Here is a 20,824-nt window from a genome sequence, read left to right as displayed (position 1 = left end):
TTCTTAAAATACCAAAATTTCCACTCAACTTTATATTTTGATCCATCTGATAATGTAATCTTTAAGTATTAACTGATTGATCATTTGATTAGCTTCTCCAGGGGTGTATCTGATCTGACTGCGGCCCAAGGGCCATTTGTGGCCCTTGGACTGATTTTGTGTGGCCCCCAGCTTTAATTCAAAAATTATACAAATTTTGGCTATAGTTCCAGATGGAGACTTTTAATTTGTAATCAGAACAAAAATATTACCAACATAATTTTTTGACACAGGAAAACATAAAGTACAACACAAAGTATTGTGTTTTAACCAAAAAAAACATCTATTATCTATTTATAAAAAGATAAACTTATTTATGTCTTCATAAATAAGTTTAAACAAAAGGTAAAACCAAGTTTATCCAGAGACTGCATCCAAATCAGCTTTTATTCTTTCTAAAACTTGGCTAAATATAGCAAATGTTTTGAAAGGAAGTGACTGAAATCCAGCTCTTTTTGCTAAAAATAAATGTATTCTATTAAACCCAAAATAAACTCAAAACTAGACGTCTTTTTTTAAATCAGCAAATGTGCACAATCTGCTACGGTGTATTAGGGCCAATGTAGAAAAAATAAAAATTTGTAAATATCTGCAAACAATTCTGAGACTAATCTGAAATTTTCTAGAAAAAACAAGGAAAGCTTGTTTTTCCACATTTTCACATTTTTAGATTGATATCAGGAATATTCTACAATTTTTTTTTTTTAAATTTCTGAATTTCATATGTTGAAAATTTTTCTATAAAATGTCCAAGTTTTCTAGAAAATTTCTGAGATTATTCACAAACATTTTGGTGGAGATGTTCTCCGCATTCCCGTCTAAAACGGCCTTAATGTGCTGCTGGTTCTGCAGTAAACAACAGGCTAATTTATTATCTTCTTCATTTTACGTTGGGTTGTTTTTGGTCCAAAACTACTTTTGATTCTCCAATTTTAACCACGTGGCAAAAACTTTGGACACCCCTGAGTTTCTCAGTCCTTGAGTAGATTTCTGCCAAATACTTTTTTACTCTTGAGTAATTTATTGGACAGCTACTTTTTTACTTTTACTTGAGTAAAAATGTGTGCTGCTCTTACTTTAGTGTAATTCCCGGGTGCTCTGCCCACCTCGGACTGTCGGCAGCGTTAACTAAGACAGACGGGTTTGTTTTTGCTTCTCTAGGGACTTTGAAGCTGAGTCAAACGTCGCCGGATGTCCCCAACTCAGAGGGCGGGGCCCATCCCAACAAAGAGCTGCCCAACGCCCATTCCCAGCAGCAGGTCACCCCGCGGTCAGTCAGCAGTCGGATTCCTCACCACTGAACTTAATGCATGCTAATTGTTTAAAATCAATATAATTGAATGTCAACTGGTGCAAAAAATGTGTCTGAACACAAACCGCCAGCTGTCTCACGAAGTTCAGCCTCAGGTCAGATTCTGCAACGCTGAAAGAATCTGCTTGAGTTTGCAAAGCTGCATCCAAAAACAACCTGATATTATTGATTATTGGAGCTTTTTCGGGGAGTTTATGCGCAGAAAAAGTTTGGTGAAATCCAGGCAGGAGGTCAAACAGAGATGATTAGAAGCATACTGTTTGAAGAGAAAGAAACATTTCTCTATAATAAACAAGATCATGATGTCCTCAAAGGACACGTTGTCCCCAAATATGTATTGATAAAGCTCATTAAAAAACTTTTCAAGGATTAAAAATAGCTGTCTCTATGTTTGGTGAGTACTTCTTAAAATTTAATAATTATGTAATTTGACAGTATGTGATTTAAAAACGTTGATTTGATTGATAAGAAAATATTTAAGTTCTTTTTAAGTGGCCCGCTGGTATGGAAGAAAATAGGGATCACTGGAAAAAAAATCTATTCTGACTTTTAATCTCGGAAAATTAAAAGTCAGAATCTGGAGGAGAAAAAAAGTGAATATTTCATGCAAAAAAAGTCTAAATATTAACTTTTATTAAATTACTTTTAAAAAATATGAATTCTAAGAAGAAGTCATAAGTTTGTGGAAAAAAGTCATAATTCTGAGAAATCAAAAATATCAGAAAAATATGATTTCTGAGAAAAAAGTGAAAATTTCATGCAAAAAAATACTGTCAACAACATCAAATGAACATGAAGACATTCAACAACAGATGAGAAATTATTTAAGCTCATAACTGATTCTTCATTTATGCTTCGTTCAGTCAGCAGGTAAAGGAGAAAATAACCTGCAGATTCACCAGAAAATAACCTGCAGATTCACCAGAAAATAACCTGGAGATTCACCAGAAAATAACCTGCAGATTCACCAGAAAATAACCTGCAGATTCACCAGAAAATAACCTGCAGATTCACCAGAAAATAACCTGCAGATTCACCAGAAAATAACCTGCAGATTCACCAGAAAATAACCTGCAGATTCACCAGGCTGCAAAGCTCCTAGTTTCTATTTTTCATGCGTTTTCCTCATATTTCTGACTCCTTGTGTGATTTCAGACCCAAGCCCATGACTCACCAGCTCTCCAGCCCTGATTTCCACGGCGAGGATAAGGAGCAGGTCACCTGCATCGGGCAGATCAAGCCGGAGCTTTACAGGCCCAAAGGCGATCAGGGCGAAGGCAAGCAGGGCGACACCTGCGGCAAGATCTGCTTCCTGCTGCGATACGCCTTCAAGTAAGCAAAGCACGGCTGGCTGCACCCTCTGACAGGAAGACTTACTCTGATTTAATAAATTTAACTGGAAAAATGCAGAATAGGAAGCACTGGTCAATTTAGCTTTAATTGGAACAACTTGACCAGCTTTTGCTAATGTTGTTTTTAAGGCTTCATTTCTCGGTAAAGTCATTGAAAGTGTTTGATATTTAAACTGTATAGTTTTGCAATAAAGTGCGATCTGAGTTTTGGTTTCCAATTTAAATAACGTTTTCCAAATTTAGGCTTTTAATCAGATATTTTCATACGCTGAATAAAGACACTCACATTTTCAGAATTCAAAACGGACTTCAATTATCTGAGATCAGAAGTCAGAGTTTGGATTTTTTTTTTTTTTTTGCTCAGAACTTTGATTTTTTTTCTCACTTTAAGATTAAAGTGAGACTCATGTATAAAATCTGATTTCTGACTTCATACAGAAAATACAGTGACTTCCTCACTGTGTGATGTTAAATCAAACTCAACTTTTCCTGATTATGGATAGTTAGAATTACCTAAATTTTTTCTACTTACTAAGGGTTTTTTTTAAAAGTATTTATTGCTAAGTTTTAAGTGCTACAGAACTTACCGAGAACATTTGTTTAGAGATTTATTTGTAACTTTCATTGCATATTATGTTTAAGTATTTAATTTGAGCAGGAAGGTTTAATGTAATGGATATTTATTATTCCTAATGGATCAATAACTTATTGATCGTCTCATATTTTATACATTAAACAACATTGTTGAAATTGGGGGATATTTTGGTAAATTAGTGTTTTGTTCTCGAACCAGTTTGTTGCTGACGGTGAGAGTTTTCAAAGCATACATTTTTGTTATATTTTACTTAACCTTACCCCTGCTACAGAATGTTGAATATTATTATTATTATTATTAATAACAGTGATAATAAGTGAGTGTGGTGCTGGAAAAGTTTGAAAGATTACCTTGAAAATGCTTGAAAACGGCTTGGATTTCACAGTGCGAACCGCGGCTCGTCTGCCATCGCTGTTTTTAAGACAATGCTGAAAGTCCGACACACATAACACCAGCCGCTCCCTTTGATTCTGCGATGCCCTGCAGCGCTGTGAAAGCTTTCACCGACTTGCTTGATTGGGTTATGTGTGAAGGAGCAGAAGTGGTTTAAAGAGGGTCTCGTGTTAATGGAGAAACCATGAAAACATAATCCGAAAAGACACAGTGAGAGTCTTGAAACGTATTCAGACCGACGCCGGCTCTTCCTCCGGCCCGAGGTTCCTTCCTCTCGCATTGGTGTCATGTGTGAAATGACTGAAGCAGTTTGGGAGAAGAAGTTTGACCTCCGCTGTTACACCAAGCAGAGATCAAAGGAGTCTCTGACACGGCGGCCATGATGGATATGTGAGCGCAGAACAGCAGGACTGAATCCCTAAACGCACCTGAAGGAGAAGATCGTTTCTGCAGCGTTAGGGAACCGTTCTGCACTGCAAAACACAACCCTCCAAAGTAATTTTGGTCTAGTTTTTAGTGCTAACATCTTAGTACACATGAAATAAGACAAAACTGACTTATGATTAACTTTTCAGCAGAAAAGGAGCTTGTTCCAGGTTAATAATTTATTAATATTATGAGTAAAGGCATTAGTTTTATTGATAGATTACTTAACTCATAACAAGACCATAAGTGAAGTAGTTTGCCTATGGAGTTAGTCACTTCATTGGCAAAATTTTGAGATTAAGCTCAGAAATTTTCTACAAAAAACTTTTCAAAGTTCTGAGTTTGAAAAGTAGAATATTTGTTAGAAGAAATTCAGAAATTTTGAGCCTAATCTAAGAATTTCTGCATTTTTTTTTTTGCAAATTCTTTTAGATCTCAGAATTAAATTTAGTTAATTTAGATTAACCTGAAAACTAAGTAACTAATTCCTTTGGCAGATTACTTCTCTTATGGGAAAAATGTCTTATTACTTCAATAATCAATCAATAAAACGAATACATTTTTGTTATGATATTAAGAAATTCTTTACCTAAAACAAGCTCCTATTTCCTGCTGAAAAGTTAAGTTATAGGTCTTTTTCTTGCAAATCCTCAACTTTTGGGGCTCTGAAATTATTTTTTCCAGAAAATTTCTGACATTGATCTAGAAATTTCTGAGTGTTGCTTTTTTCCATATCTTCCACTTGGAGCTCAGAAATTTCTACGTTTTTTCTAAAAGAGAAAAAAACAAAGAATTCTGAGATTTTTTCTTCCAATTTTTTCACTTTTGGAGCTCAGAAATTTCTTTTTTTCTTTCAGAAGATTTTGGGGATTAATCTCAAACATTTTTGTTCAGGAAATCTTCAGTTTGGAGGTCAGAAATTTCCAAGATAAATCTCAAAATTACAGGTTTTTTTCTTGCAAGTTTTTGACTTTTTGAGGTCAGAAATTTAAGTTTCTTCTAGAAATTGTCTCAGAGCAATCTCAATTTCCAAGGTTCTTTTGTTGTTGTTTTTTGCAAATTCTCCACTTTTGCAGCTCAAAAGTCTCTAGAAAAAGAATCAGAAATTTTGAGATTAATCTCAGAAATTTTCGATAAAAAAAGAAATATGAGTTTGAAAAAAAAAATGTCAACTTTGCAAACTGACTTTTGAAGCTCAGAAATTTTCATATTTTTTCTAGAAGATTTCTGAGATGAGTTTCAAAATTTCAGAATTACTGGGTGGAAATTAACTCTATTTTTTTCTATCTACAATGAAGCTAATGCTAACCTAATGACCATAAGAATTATCCCATCAGCATGTGACATATTTATGCTGAACAATCACATTCTTTATTTTTGGGATGCAGTATTATCGGTATTATTGTCCACTGATCTTTATCGGTTTGAGCTGCTAAATAATGATCCCGATTTTTGGCCCTGCTGGTGCCGGTGGGCTCTGAAGGGCATGTTGGGTCTGCGGGGGGCAGCTCTGCATCCCTTCCTGCCCTGACGCGTTGAAAGATTGCAAAGCATGGCAATGCTGATGGTCAGAGAAAAGAAAGGGTGCGACCGTTTCATTCATGAATTATATATGTGAGCCAGTTTGAGCAGCAACCCTATATATATTATATATAGCGGTATATATCATAACCGCTAATGTCAAAAGACAAAGACAAAGAATTAGCCTAATGGAGAAAAAGGCAAAACAAAAGCCATTCCTGCGTCTCATTTAAGTCAGCAGATAATGTCTGTGTCTCTGTAGTTATGGAGTAAAAAACAAAGGTTGGCGTTGCTGCAAACACTCACTGACTCACCTTGCGATGGGATTGGTGCGTTAATGTGTGAGACCCGCTAACAGCCAGAAACAACAATGTCAGACCTGCTCAGGTCCTCTGGGAAACGCATTTCTATTGACGACCCCATTAAAAGCTGACACGTTTCCACAGTGGGAATAACTGCAAGTTTTCTGTGCTGTCTGCCAGGAATAAGGTGGTGAAGCCCTGTTTGAGCTGCGATAGGTGTATTCGCTCTGGGACCGAGGGAACGTCAGGAAATCCTGAATTATTCTCCAATACAGGTTCTTAAAATCCTTTAAAATTATTTAATTTAAATTTTATGTTTCCAAGGTTTGATATTTTGTAATAAATGCTATCTAGTGTTTGATTGAAAGTCTAAATTTGGAAAACATTATCATTAAAACAAGATATTTTAATGTGCCTAATATAAAAAGTCTTGTTTTAGTGTTAGAATGAACAAATTGTTTCTAAATACCAGAAAATGTAGCGAGAACATTTTTAGATATTTTTTTAAAATTGTGGTATAAACAATTCAAATACAGATGTTAAGATTAAGTGATAGAAAGAAAATATATTCTTTCTGTATTTAATTTGAGGATGAAGCTCGTTTACTAGAACTGAAAAACTGATATAAATGTTTCATATAAGTCGATAATTATTGATTAGATTTTTGTTTTAATATCTCAAACTGTTATCGCCGTTTTCTCCTTTAACTCCACACAGTTATTATTTTATTTTTAAGCAGTTATAAGGTGAAACCTGGACCTGCTGCTGTGTAAAATAACAGGCTGTTGCTAGGTAACCAAAGAGTGAGGGAGAGAGTTGCTAGGTAACCAAAGAGTGAGAGAGTTGATTCCTCCAACTTAGCTTAGCTGGCCGTGAGAGGTTGAGCAGCTAAGGTCTTTCCTCTGCCTACATCTCCCAGAATGCTTTGCGGTTTTGGATCAGCGTTCAGTGAAATTATTAAACACTCTACTGGAGAATAAATATTTATATTGATCATGTGTCTATCATGATTGATATTGTCATTGATTTATTGCCCGGCCCTGACACGATTTGTTCGGATTGTTTTACTGTGTCCACACTGTGGTCCGGGGGCCATTTTTGGCCCATGAAATGATTTTGTTTGGCCCCTGACCACAAATCGAGAATACTAAAAATTTGACCGACTGATCACTCCAAAATTAGGATATGATTTGTTTTTCTTTTAATAAGGCAACAGTCTGGAGCCTTTTTATGTTTTGGATCTCTAAGGATATCTATATTTTATGTAAATGTTGTTTATTATCAAGCATTAAAACTAAAAAAAAAAAAAGAAAATCACAATTAACTAATTTTAACATAGTTAGTTTATTGAATTTTGTGGCCCGGAGGTAATTTAAATTTGTCAGGATTTTGATTTTGCTTATTATCAAGCAGCATTTTTAGTTTTATGAATTTTGTGGCAGCAAGTAAATAAAATTAGTCAGTTTTGGCCTCAGGAGAAAAAAACTTTTAAAAAACACCACTGATGTAATGAATATTTATTATTCCTAATGGCTAAATTACTTATTGGTTTGTGTAACTGAAATAAAGTAAACTTAGATTTATATTTTATATGATAAACAATGTTATATATATTTTTAAATTAGCGTTTTGTTCTCGGATCAGTCAGGTGTACCGGGTGTGAGAAATGTTTCAAAACATAAAGTTGTGTTATATTTTAGTTTGTCCCTGCTGTAGAATGTAGAATACAATCAAAAACACTGTTAAAAACAGTAATAAATTACATTATATTAAAGTTAATTGAAGTAGTCTTTGTTTTTATCTCATTATTTACCTAAAATATCTTTGAATTTTCCTCTGGAATAAGTGCATAAACCCTGCTAATAAAGACACTTTATTGCATTAGTTTCTTTTTCTTTCCAGTTATTATTTATCTGGTTAATTAATTAGAAAATGTAAACATTTATCCTGAAGTGCAACATGGTGCAGCATCATCTTGATTTGACCCGACTGCGGCGGAGGCATGTTTATGCGGCTGGATCTGAGTCGGGGGTAAACATTTGTCCAGATTTGCCACGGCTCTGATGTCAACATGCATCCTGTGGACGTTGCAGCTGCTGCGGGGTCACTGTCTGCCGTTTGCCCCGCTGATCCGCCCTCAGCCTCCAGCTCACGCCGGCCTCCTATACGGCAGCAAATGAAGTGCTGACAGCCTCGTTAACACATGGAGACGCAGCCTAACGAGGTCTGATTAAAAGCCTCCGAGCTGTCCTCATCTTCATCTGGTAATTAAATGCATAATAAACGGCCTGTGAGACGGCGAAGCGTTCGTATGTGTAGATATTAGTGCCGGCCTGCGCGCGGATATCTTATGTTTGTTTGCGTGACAGAGATATTTTCAGTCCTGCTTGGTTGTTTATTTGTGCGTTTGTGCAGAAAGGGGCTATTTTTATACAAAGGCTGCCGATTGTCCAATTTCTAACAAATGTGTGCAACCTTTCAACATGTTTTTGTGTGGAAAAGTAGGAATAGCTACAGGGCATAACATCGTGATCCACCGCCTGAAGGTTTCTGAGTGGCTTTTTCCACTATCAGTTTTCCTCCCCGGGGATACCAGAGTCCAGCTTAACACATTCTGAGTCTTATTATTTCAGCCATCCGTAAAGAAAGTCTACTTTAGATTAGGGCTGAAACGATTAATCGATTATTAGGTTAATCGATTAATCGTTAACTGGAGCATACGGACTCAGAAAAAGATGACCAGCTGAAAGAACAGCATATTCCGAGCAGTAAAGTCAAAACTGTACAAAAATTAATATATAGCTCTGGAAAAAATGAAGAACCCACTGCACTGAACCGCGTTGAAAACCTCCTGGTTCTTCCACCAAATACTGATTCCTGAACTCTTCCTGAGTTAAAACATTTGTGTTGTTTCTAAATGAAGATGAACTGACTTTCTTTGCATTGTTTGAAGTTTGAAAGCACCAAATCCTTTTCTCATTTTCTGCAAATTAATACTAATTTTGGAGACATGTCAGTAGTTCATAAAATAAAAGAACGATGTTTATTTTGCTCAAACATATACCTATGAAGAGTAAAATCAAAGAACTGATCATTTTGCAAAGGTATGTTCATTTTTTTCCAGAGCTGTATTTTGAATTTGAGATAAAAAAAAAACCCTGTCTGTAAATATGTCCGCAGGACTACCATAGACTTATCTTCACCTGGTTCCAATTCTGTAAAGTTTTTCTGTTAAGGACCTTTTGGTGCAGAGTTATTAGATAAATTTGTAATTCAGTGCATTTACGTCTGTGTTTTATTTAAAAAAGAAGCGTTTTCAGTCAGTTCAGAATTGTTTTCTGTATCGGATCGTGTCAGTCGATACTAATCGGTATCAGAAGTGGATAAAGTGGATCGGTGCGTCCGTAAGGCTCATCCCAGGGTGTTAAAGATAATAAACGAGCTCCGCTCTGTGTAACTCTCTGTACATCTGCGCTCACTGAGCTCACATTTAGCTCTGCTGACGGTGCAACCATGATTCAGCTCTGGAGATGGCGCACACAAACACACACCGGCTATTCTTGCTCCTTTTCTTCTTCTCCAGAGACTCTCAACACTCCCACTCCAATTTGTTGTGCACGAGTTCAGCACAGGTGTTTCGGTGTTTGTGTGTGGGCTAATCCTGTCTGAGTCTCGGCGTGTTTGTTGTGCAAGCCCTGACTTCATGTCTTACTTTAAGGATAATTCGGTTCTGTTTTTCTCTCGTCTCAGCACGGAGCAGTTGGTGGTGAAGATACTGAAAGCTCTGGACCTGCCAGCGAAGGACGCCAACGGCTTCTCCGACCCGTACGTGAAGATCTACCTACTGCCAGACAGAAAGAAGAAATTCCAGACAAAGGTGCGTCCCGCTCGCCTCCATCCTCGTCGGGAATTGGCTGTTATTCCGCTGAAAAGAAAACACTTTTCCACCAGTTTCATTCTGTTCTAACAACCCATGGAGAATTACACAGTTTCACTAATGTAATCCCATCTAATCAAGTCTGAGGCACAATTTATGCTGGATAATGTGCTTCCGATGATAACTGCAGATAACTGGCACATTTTCCTGGGGTTTGAAGACTCTTCAGTCTGGTGTGAGCTGTGTGAGGGAAAGCAGATCAAGATGAAATTGATTTATAGTGACCCTCTCCGCGTAACGTCTTGCTCTTCAGACACAGAGTTGCCAGTTTGGGCTGTTTTTGGCGAGGTTGATAAAATCTGGACGACTTTTAACAGCATTTGGCCAAAAACATTTTGAGGAAGGTAAGCCTTTCCTTTTTTATTCTATTTCCAACAAAAGGACAACATGATGATGTTACTGGGCCAAAATAAATTATTAACACAGTTGAGAAAATCAGTTTTAATGAGGATAATAATCTGCTATATTTCATTTAAACTCAAAAAATTTGTTTCCATTGATGACTTTTTTAGTTTTTTACAAGGTGATAAAGTCATTTTCCATTTTGAGATTGTCTGCGAAACAATGTCAATGAATATTATACTTACTAGAAATTAACCTAAGAGGTAGCAGGCACAAAAAAGAAAACACAGGGCCTAGAATTGAGCCCTGCTGGATGCCTTATTGTGATAACAGCACAAGTAACGACGTAAAACTGGAGCTATTTGAAAGCAGTATGTCTGTGTCAAAAGCTACTGGCAGATCTGAACCAAAGTGAATTAATAAAAACTCTGAAATGTGATGTGTCAGTGCCTCTGAGATATCATTAAAAAGTAAATAAGATGACAGCTGTCCCATCAGTCTGGATAAAAAATACACTGTAGACATAAAGATAGAGGGAACAGAAAGTCTAACTAAGACGAGTAGTCCTGCTAAAAGAGGTAAAAAATATGGCTTGGATGGTTATATTCCCTTCATTTGTGGTTTTGGTTTATATTTAATATAAAGGTTGTGTTGTGCTACGGTAAAAAACTGCTTTCTGTTGCTGGTGCAGAAAAGCGAATGTTAAATGAATTTACTTTGAAGTTCTTAATTGCATTGTGGAAACTGTCAAAGACTGAATGGTAACCTTCATGACTTTTAGCTTGGAGCAAATGGCCAGAGGTGCTTTTCCTTTGCAACTATAATATAAACACAACAGATTAATAAAAAAAATAACAATACTTTCCAATGCAGCATTTCATAAAGATTCAAGGTTTAATAAAGGTTGTCAAAGAAACTCATTTTTTCCTTGTGGTGTGTCCAGAGTGGAAACAACTGAGAGGTTGTTTGGGCCTATTGGATGCCATAGGTGGCCAATTAAGCTTCCTTGAACGGGTTAGGACCGGCTTATGGTCTACACAAAACATGTTCACTACATATTTCGCACAAAATCATTCTGTTTTATGGCGTCTTGTCACTTAAAATCCAACTAATCTTCTGCTGGCCATGCCCCACAACTCAACGTTTACACTTGCATGTGGAAATGGCTGCAAAAAGACGTGCAATTATACAACCATAGATCTTTGAAAAACATAAGTAGAGCCTCCTGCACAACCAACAAGAATGCACCAAGTGGTTTCTAGATGGTAAGTCGACAACAAAACACTTGTCTGTTCCAGCAGCCATTGTACAGCAGTAAAATCAGCTGACCAAACCTACTGGTGCTCAGCTTGGGTTGCTAGATTATGGGGCAGAGCTCTGCTGAGGTTGCTAGGCAACGGGCAGTGGCTGCTGATATGTGATGTTACATTTTGGGTGTTTTTGAACCAGCTCATTTTCCAGACGCCAAAAAACATTAATGGGCGGGTGTTTTTTTAAGCACTTTGGTCATTTTAAGAAGCAATTGAGACTCAAAATAACTCTGTGCATGGTGGGTTCTCTCTGGGTTCTCCGGCTTCCTCCCACAGTCCAAAAACATGACTGTCGGGTTAATTGGTCTCTCTAAATTCTCCCTAGGTGTGTGTGTGAGTGTGCATGGTTGTTTGTTTGTTGCCCTGCGACAGGCTGGTGACCTGTCCAGGGTGACCCCGCCTCTCGCCCGCAATGTTAGCTGGAAATAGACACCATCACCTCCCGACCCCACTAAGGGACAAGGGTGTTAGAAAATGGATGGATGGTTCGTTCTTCCAGCAGCTTTAAGCCACAGATCTGATGCTATATTTCTGTTCAGTTCTTCTTCTACTATAAATGGCATCAGAAAACTGTCTTCAGTCGTCAGTTATACCAACCTGACTCCATTGCTCGTAGGTTGCAGACTCACCGAAGTCCATCTTTCTCCAGCTCATCCAATGAATGACTAACATGGCTCCACAGATTTTTTTTTACTTTTGAATTTTTAGAACCTCATTGATACTAAAAGTAGTTAACTAACTTTGAGTCTTGTTCCTTGTGTAACAACATCAACCCTGAAGATTAGAGTGGATTTAAAGGTAAGATGTGTTTACTGATTGGAAAAATGTCAGACTTTTCTGTTTCCTATGTGCCAATCACCAGGAAGGGACTGTGAAGCTGAATAGGACCCATTTCCAGTAAGTGTGGGGTGCTCCAGAGCTGCCATCCTGCAGCTTTCTGAAGCACCCCTTCTCCAGCACCACTGAATCAAATGAATAGCTTGTTACCAGGCCTTTGCAGAGCTGAATGACTTCCTGATTAGGTGTGTTGAAGAAGGGATGCTTCTATAACTCCAGGATCTCTGGAGGACTGGATCTGGGGACTCGTGTCAGTGCAATGCGCTTTTAGTCAGCTTCTGCTGCCTTGCACCAGAATAGTTTGTTCGTTGTAATCCGTACAGAAGGCAGACATTAAATACATCTATTATGCAGAATTCACATTTTGCACATTTTTGGGTCTCGATTCTAAGTGCTTTAAAAAAACCCAACAGATATTGTTTTGGTAATAAGTTCATATTTTTTGTCTGGAAAATGATGAGTTTCAAAAACTTCCCAAATGTAATGTCACAAATCCAAAGCCGCTGCCCCCGTTACCTAGCAACCCCATCGGAACTCTGCCTGTTACCTAGCAACCCAAGTAGAGCTCCAGGACGTTTGGTGTACAATGGCTGCTGGAAAAGACAAGGGTCTTGTTGTTGACTTACCATTGAGAAACTACAGTTGTGTTCGAAATAATAGCAGTGCCTCAACAGCAGCAAGAAAATCACTGGTTTTATTAACATTTCAAACTCTATACCCCAGATAAGTTTCTGGGGGGTAAAATAAAGGTATAGAAAACCAACAAACCCAACAGGACAGCCATGCATACTGTGGATTCTGTGAAATTGAATGATTAACTGAAAAGGGTGTGTTCAAAAAAACAGCAGTGGTGAGTCCAATTAGAGAGGGCATCAATTAGGGAGGGTATTCTGGGAAAAAAGGGTGTTAACAGGTGATCCGTATTTAAGGATCAAGACAACTGGCATGCTGGCTGTGCATTTCTCCTGAAAAAACAATGAAAATGGGTCGTTCCAGACACTGTTCTGAAGATGAGCGTTTCCTAATAAAAAAATTGATTAAAGAAGGGAAAACATACAAAGAGGTGCAGAAAATCATTGGCTGTTCAGCTAAAATGATCTCAAATGCCCTGAAATGGGAGCAAAAAACTGAAAAACGAGGAAGAAAAAGAAAGACAACCCCTCGAATGGACAGAAGAATAGCCAAACTGGCGAAGACTCAGCCAATGATGGGATCCAAGAGGATCAAGCAAGACCTTCAGTTGACAGTGAGTACTGTGACAATCAGAAGACGTCTTACTGAGGTTAACCTTCCAGCAAGAAGCCCCCGCAAAGTCCCACTGCTGAGAAAAAGACATGTGCAGAAGCGTTTACAATTTGCCAAAGAGCACATTGACTGGCCTGAAAAGAAATGGCATAATATCTTGTGGACAGATGAAAGCAAGATTGTTCTTTTTGGGTCTAAGGGTCACAGGCAGTATGTCAGACGCCCTGCAAACACAGAATTCAAGCCACAGTACTCACTGAAGACCATTAAGCATGGTGGTGCAAGCATCATGATATGGGGATGTTTTTCATACTATGGTGTTGGTCCGATTCACCGCATACAAGGGATCATGGATCAGTTCCAGTACATCAGGATCCTGGAAGAGGTCATGCTGCCATATGCTGAGGAGGAAATGCCTTTGAGGTGGACCTTTCAACAGGATAATGACCCCAAACACACCAGCAAGCGAGCAAAAGCATGGTTCCAGATGAACAAGATTCAACTGATGGAGTGGCCAGCACAATCCCCGGACCTTAATCCCATCGAAAACTTGTGGGCTGACATAAAAAGTGCAGTGCATGAGGCAAAACCAAGAAACGCTGAGGAATTGTGGAATACAGTGCAATTATCCTGGGCTGCAATACCTGTGGAACGATGCCAGAAGTTGGTTGACTCCATGCACCACAGATGTGTAGCAGTCATCGGAAACCGTGGTTTTGCAACAAAATATTAGTTTAGGATACTCAGCTAGGTTCACTTATCAAGAATTTCTTTGTTTGTACAGTACATTTTTGAGTTTCCAAGGAAAGATGGCAACACTGCTATTCTTTTGAACATGCCATTTCTTACTTTATTTGAAATATTATTATTATCATTTAAGTTTTGATGACTTTGCGCAATTGTTTTGCTTTGGAATAGAATGTACTGTGTCCCCAATGTATCTGTGTTCATTAAAGTACAATTTCTTTGACGAATTTTGACATTTACTCATTTTTCTGAAGGCACTGCTATTATTTCGAACACAACTGTACTTGGAACTATGGTTACATAATTGCGCAACTGTTTGCAGCCATTTTCACATGAGTGTAAATGTTGAGTTGGGGGCGTGGCCAGCCGCAGCTTATTTTGATTTAAAGTGACAAGAGGCAGAACTGAGCAGACTAAAATCTCATCATCTAAAAATGATTTTGTACAAAAATGTTATGAACATGTTTTGTATAAACCACATATTTATCCTACCCCTTTCAAGAATTGGTTACCTTTAAACTAAAACAAGAAATCTGTTTACTGAAGTGTTTTTATATTTGGAAAAACATTAAGTCAGATCTTCTCTAGCTGTCGTATAATTCCCACCCGGCTTGAGGTAATATATGGGAACATTTCAGGATGTTCTGTATCAGAAAATGTTCCTTTTGCTCCAGAAAATCAACCTCCCTCTGTCTAAGCTACCCTCTGTGGAGAAAGTCAACATAACTACTTACACGTGTGATATATGGTAGTGAAGTTATATCCGTAAATACCAGCAGTACTTCAGAAGAGCACTGGAGCAGTCGCAGAAGTGGGACAGAGTGAAAAGCAGAAGCTAACATCGCCGATGAACCTGTAGCCGTTAGAAGAAGCTCCCTCTTGGTTTCGCCTTTTGTTCAGCTGTCTCTCACGTGCAACAAAAGATCCCTCAGCCTTTGAAAAGCATGAATGCTTCAGTAATTTACATAATGTGGCTCCCATTTTTTTGTTTGAAGTGTGTCTGATTGTTTAATTTCAATCACACCCTCATTAGCATTGAAATTTTACACCTTTCATGTTTGGACCTCTTTTATCACACACCCTGCCGGCTGATTGTGACGCCGGCTCACAAAAAGATGTTCAGAGGGGTTTGTGTTTCTAAAAGCCGCCGCGTCGCCATCAGACGCACGTTTAGCGACCATCAGGTGCTGATTAACCGGACTGACAGACGCGCTCTGGCGGAAAGTCTTCGTTTTAATTTATTTTGGTGTCTGGAAAATCACGTGACGTTTCAAAAACCTTCCGAATGTAACGTCACAAACCACAAAGGCACTGCGCCTCACCCAGCAAAGAACTGTTACCTAGCAACCCCAGCGGAACTCCGCCTGTTACCTAGCAACCGAAGCTAGGCAGTGAGTGTAAATCCTGTTTACTCCTCGACAAGATTTATACCAAAGGCTTTTCCAGCAAATCTATCCCAGTTTGATGATTTACTTGATGATTTTGATGATTTATAGGAATAGCAGCAGCTTCTATGCACCACAAATTTGGAACAAACTTCTGGAAAATTGCAAAACAGCCAAAACACTGAGTTTCTTTAAATCTAGACTCAAAACCCGCCTGTTTAGAGTTGCTTTTGTACCGTAATTAATGAAACACTAGACAACATTTTGGAAATATTTCATGTTTTTGTGTTTTTATGATGTAAAGCACTTAGAACTTCCTTGTTGCTGAAATGTGCTGTAAAAATAAACCTTGATTGATTGAAATTGTGGAGTTTGAAGGCAGATGGGGCTCAGGAAAATTTGACAAATGAAATCAGAAATCTTATTTCTCATTTGAGCTTTTAGTTGACCTGGAAAAGGTGAAGAAGCTTTGAGCACAGTTATATAAAAAGAGAAATGAGAACCCTCCCTTTAAAACTTCTTTCTTCAATTCAGTGGATTTGTTTTGATCACTCTCTCCAAAACGGAATAAAGAAATTCATTTTTATCCTTCCGGCACAGGAATAAGGTCAGGCCATGGGTTAAGATTTAAACGCACTTTTCATCCATGAGTCACCCGTCTTTTCTTTATCTCCTTTCCAACCAAGCAGCCAGACTTTCTTATGATCTCTGATCAATAGTTGAGGGTCTCTGGGGTCTTTTAATGTTTTCTTTGAACTTTGGCTGCTTTTCTTGTTCATTTTCAGTGCTTTGGCCCATACATTTTCAAATAATTGTTTTTCTTGTCTGGTAAGCCACTTATGTTGTATTTATGAATTATTCTGACATAAAAAGGTCCCTGAACTTGACGTCTGAGTCGGTATGGAGTCTAAATTTATGAAGCGGTTTTTAGGCTCCTTAGAAAATCTTTTTCCATCATTTTGTCACATTTATTCCACTTTAACCCATGAAAATACTGAAGATATTATATTCTGAGAGACTAGTAACAAAATTTCACTTTAAACAGTCATTTTCCAACAAAATATTATAATATATACCTCCAAACTGTAACGGCAATAAATAAATTAATTGCACAATATTTTCCATTTCCATAATTGTTGTTTTTTTCTCGTGTCTTTATATCTACCAAAGTTTGGTGTTTTGGTCTCAACTTGCTTCTCTTTTTTTCCAATGTTAAATGTTAATTTGAATTGAAAGTTTATTGATCTGGGTGTAGTATATTTCTTTTATATTATTTTTAAATGGTCTCAAAACAATATTATAAATTTCTGGGACAATTTGCTGTTCAACAAAATTTATTATTGTGAGAGGCCTATTTATTGGACTATTTTTTTTATTATCAATCAATCAAATTTATTTTGATGGCACATTTAAGCAAAAATGCAGTTCAAAACTCTAAGAGAAAAGTCACCAGTTTGAGAAACCAGTAACAAACGTTACATTTTGTGTTGGTCAATGTTCCATTTATTGTGGTACAAAAGCAACTCTAAACTAAAACTAATGCAAATTTTTGACAACTGAATGTAGAGAAACGTCCAACTTTCACCAGTGATGGCGTTTTGATTCTCTTGTGATTCAGTCAGAATCTCAGCAGGTTTACAGAAACTGATGCCGCTTATGTTTCCAAAATGTTTTGGATAACATAAGAGGAGAGGTTTGTGTTTCGCCACAGGCACGGCGAGAGAAAAGGACAAAGCAAACACTTGTTGGATATTTAAATCAATCATCACAGCAGTGGAAGTGAAAACTCAGCGTGTTTTCAAAGACATAAATCCGAGGGAAATGTTTTTTTTTACTGTGTTTTAGCTGGAGAGATTAAAGTACAGTCTGTGATGATTATCTGAAATCTGTTTTGAGGATTTTAGATGCACCGTCTTAAAAAAGTCTCTGATTTTTCTCTCTGAGGAACCTCGGCTCACTCCTGAAACTGAAACAAAGTAATCGATGCAGAGACTCAAATGTCAAAATGATTATTTAATAATAAGGGCTGATGCCATACAATGCAGCTCTCAACTTACTGTGTAATTATTCAGCATGAACCCGGCATTCGTCTGGACTCTATTCTGGACTTGTCTGGACCAGAGGCAATTATTAACGAATAAGAGTAGGAGGGGCCACTTCATAATTGCTGAGGGCAGTAAAATTATTAATAGCAGGTGGTTAAAAGTATTGAAGCAATTAAACTGTTTTATTTAAATAGTTATTATATGTAGCCTATTATTTTTGCTGCTCATTTTTTAAAGATTTCAATAAAAAATGCTCACTTTTATCAACAATCTGGTCTAATTAGACCAATAAATGCCGTTTAAATTGGCCAAATGTGATTTTTAAGGCAAACAGAACAACATAAACACATCAAAATTGAGTCAAAAAACATGAAAGTTTTCAAAGAAGGAAGGTGAAAAGTATTCAAAGGGCATCATTTAATTAAACAGATAGTTTGTATGAAATCTTTACTGTTCCAAGTTTTTTGAGTTTCCTAAAGCTGCAACTTTGCTCTTTCTCCTTCAGTGCTTTGAAAAAAAAATAAAAAAATTTCGGTCTTTTTCTAAATATCCAGTCAAAAACATTTAAGATGCTGATTAACCTGTAGATGTCGCTCGGTCTGATCTTTGGGATGACTTTGCTGAGGCGTCCACTGCTGGGAAAGTTTTCCACTGAGGAATAATTATTTTCTCTGGAGAAATACAGATTTTAAATTGTGTCTTTTCAGATTCATAAACGGTTAGTAGTGAGTTTTATGGCTGTTGCATCCTGTCAGAATAGTGCTTGGTGAGCAGTATGTAGCAGATAATATTCCTCTAAAGGAGACTTTTAAAACTTCAATTAAATTAGCATGCTCCTCTCATCTGTTACACCATATTTAAATGTCTGTATTTCCTGTGAGTGTTTTCTAAATTTGCCCGTGTGTCTCTCAGGTCCACAGAAAGACCTTAAACCCAGTGTTCAACGAGACGTTCCAGTTCGGCGTGCCTCTGAACGAGCTACATTCCAGGAAGCTGCATTTCTCCGTGTACGACTTCGACCGCTTCTCCAGACACGACCTGATAGGTCAAGTGGTGGTGGACAACCTGCTGGACTTCAGCGAGGGCAGCGGGGACAAACCCATCTGGAGGGACATCGTGGAGGGAACGGCGGTAAGATACGAACTGAGAAACGCTCAGAGTCCGTGTGATTCAAAGGTTGTGTTGGTTAGTCAGTTTATTTTTATGAACACGTTGCAGCGTGACGTCGTGGGCGAAGGTCCCGTCCTCCAGCTCCCTGCTGGAGGGCAAAAAGCTGCTTGCTAACGAAGACTACTATTGGTTTTAGCTGTTAAGTTATCAATATAACAAGCTAAATCTTAAATGTACGTAAAAAAAAGTGAAACAGTGCTTTGCTACTTGTCAATTGTGAGCGCTGCTACAACAACAAGATAAAAGGTCAAGAAATGTTTTAATTAAGAAAAAAATAGCGAGGGAGATGAAAGTAGCTATGCTAGCTTGACTTTGAAAACCTAGCATGTAGATGTGCTGTGGAATTCAGTGTGTTTCAGTTCAGTTATAAAATTTTTAAAAAGCTGAAAAAGGCTTTGCTGAGGGAGAGACGCTATATTTGAACAGAGAGCAGAGTAAGGAGTTTAGAGCTGTGCGGATCTGCTCTGTCTTCCTGGATTTAGTCAGAATGCCAGCAGCAGCATTCTGGATCAGCTGCAGTTGAAGGATTGATTTTCTAGACTTACCTGTGAAGACTCTGTTGCATTAATTAATGCAACTAAAGATAAATGCATGAATGAGTTTCTCTAGATATTGCTGAAACATTAGTGCTTTAGTCCTGGAAATGTTCTTCAGGTGATAGAAGACCGACTTTGTAATTGTCTTTATATGTCTCTGAAGGCTCAAGTCTGATTTAGCTCATTTTGTAAATCTCAACTGTAAAGTGGTGAAACTAGTTAATGCAGAATTCCCTCTTCTTGTGGCTTCTAGCATTTTATGTTTGTGTTTTCTGTGAGGAATGAATGAATCAACCTGAATAGTATGACAGATAAAAATCTGCTAAAATCACATGATGAGCATCTTCTATAAATAAAACTGTTGCTTATTTGTCTCTTAATCCAACAGTGGCTAAATAAATTAAAACTAAAAAATTATACAATTGTAAAACTTTGCTGTGTTTTATAATCTGCTCACATCCTCCTGCTGCTCAAAATAATTTGTTGAAGCAAAATCAGAGATGTGGAAATTTCATCATGAAGGCGAAATGTTGTTGTAAGTCTATTTTCTTGTAGCAGTATGGCTGTATCTGTTTGTTTATCTCTGTCAAGTTTAATAAATAACATATATGAATACCTACAAGGCAGCTAAATAAAATATGTTGTTTAAAAATTTATTTTAACAGGCTAAAACTTTTTTTTTATTAAAAGATTCTGTTTTTAAAATTTATTTAGCCTTCAAAAGCAAGCAAATGGGAAAAGTAGGACTTTATTAAGTCTGATCAGTTACATTTTTTAAGACTTTTTGATTTGATTAAACATTTTTCAGTCCTGAAGAAGAGACACTTTTATACCCAACTGTTTGTTTTTGTAATTCTCCATTCTGCCTCTAGAGGCGCTGAAACGAGTCGCTGCCATTAATGATGGCTGGCTTCCTGAAGTGAATAGTCTGACTTTCATTGGAGTCAAACCAGCAGGAGATGTCCCAATAACCTAAAATAATATAAATGACGTACGGCTCCACCGTGGTTTATCTCGTATTTAGATTATTTACAGCTACCTGCGAATAGTTTAACCAGCAAATACTTGAAATCCTCTCTAAAAATCCTAATAAGTGTCTATTTTAATCCTTCAGAAACCAAATATACCTTAATATGCATTAATACTTACTGCGGAAACTGTTTTAGTGCTACAGCAGAAGCGAGGATCCACCATCGGATTACGGTTTGTTGCCTGGAGATGAAATACGTTTTGAATCTGCACTGAAATAATTTAAACTTTATAAACAACTTAATGTAGTTTAATTAATCCAGTTAAATACTTTAATAAACAGCAGCTGCCGCAGTAAATA

At 37.4% G+C, this 20,824-nt stretch overlaps 1 protein-coding gene across 1 annotated transcript in view; it reads left to right on the top strand.

The window, feature by feature from the left end:
- The window catches only part of syt3 (synaptotagmin 3), a 63,523-nt gene that overhangs the window by 27,607 nt on the left and 15,092 nt on the right, over positions 1 to 20,824 (top strand). The window contains exons 5-8 of the mRNA XM_005810135.3: positions 1,201 to 1,309; positions 2,507 to 2,683; positions 9,691 to 9,817; positions 18,701 to 18,919. Of these exons, the coding sequence (XP_005810192.1) occupies positions 1,201 to 1,309; positions 2,507 to 2,683; positions 9,691 to 9,817; positions 18,701 to 18,919 (632 nt within the window). The remainder of the gene's footprint in view (positions 1 to 1,200; positions 1,310 to 2,506; positions 2,684 to 9,690; positions 9,818 to 18,700; positions 18,920 to 20,824) is intronic.

Source organism: Xiphophorus maculatus, chromosome 16 (assembly GCF_002775205.1).
Source record: "Xiphophorus maculatus strain JP 163 A chromosome 16, X_maculatus-5.0-male, whole genome shotgun sequence".
Classification (NCBI taxonomy): Eukaryota; Metazoa; Chordata; class Actinopteri; order Cyprinodontiformes; family Poeciliidae; genus Xiphophorus; species Xiphophorus maculatus.
The sequence above is the reverse complement of the archived record's forward strand: the minus strand, read 5'-3'. Positions and strand labels throughout refer to the sequence as shown.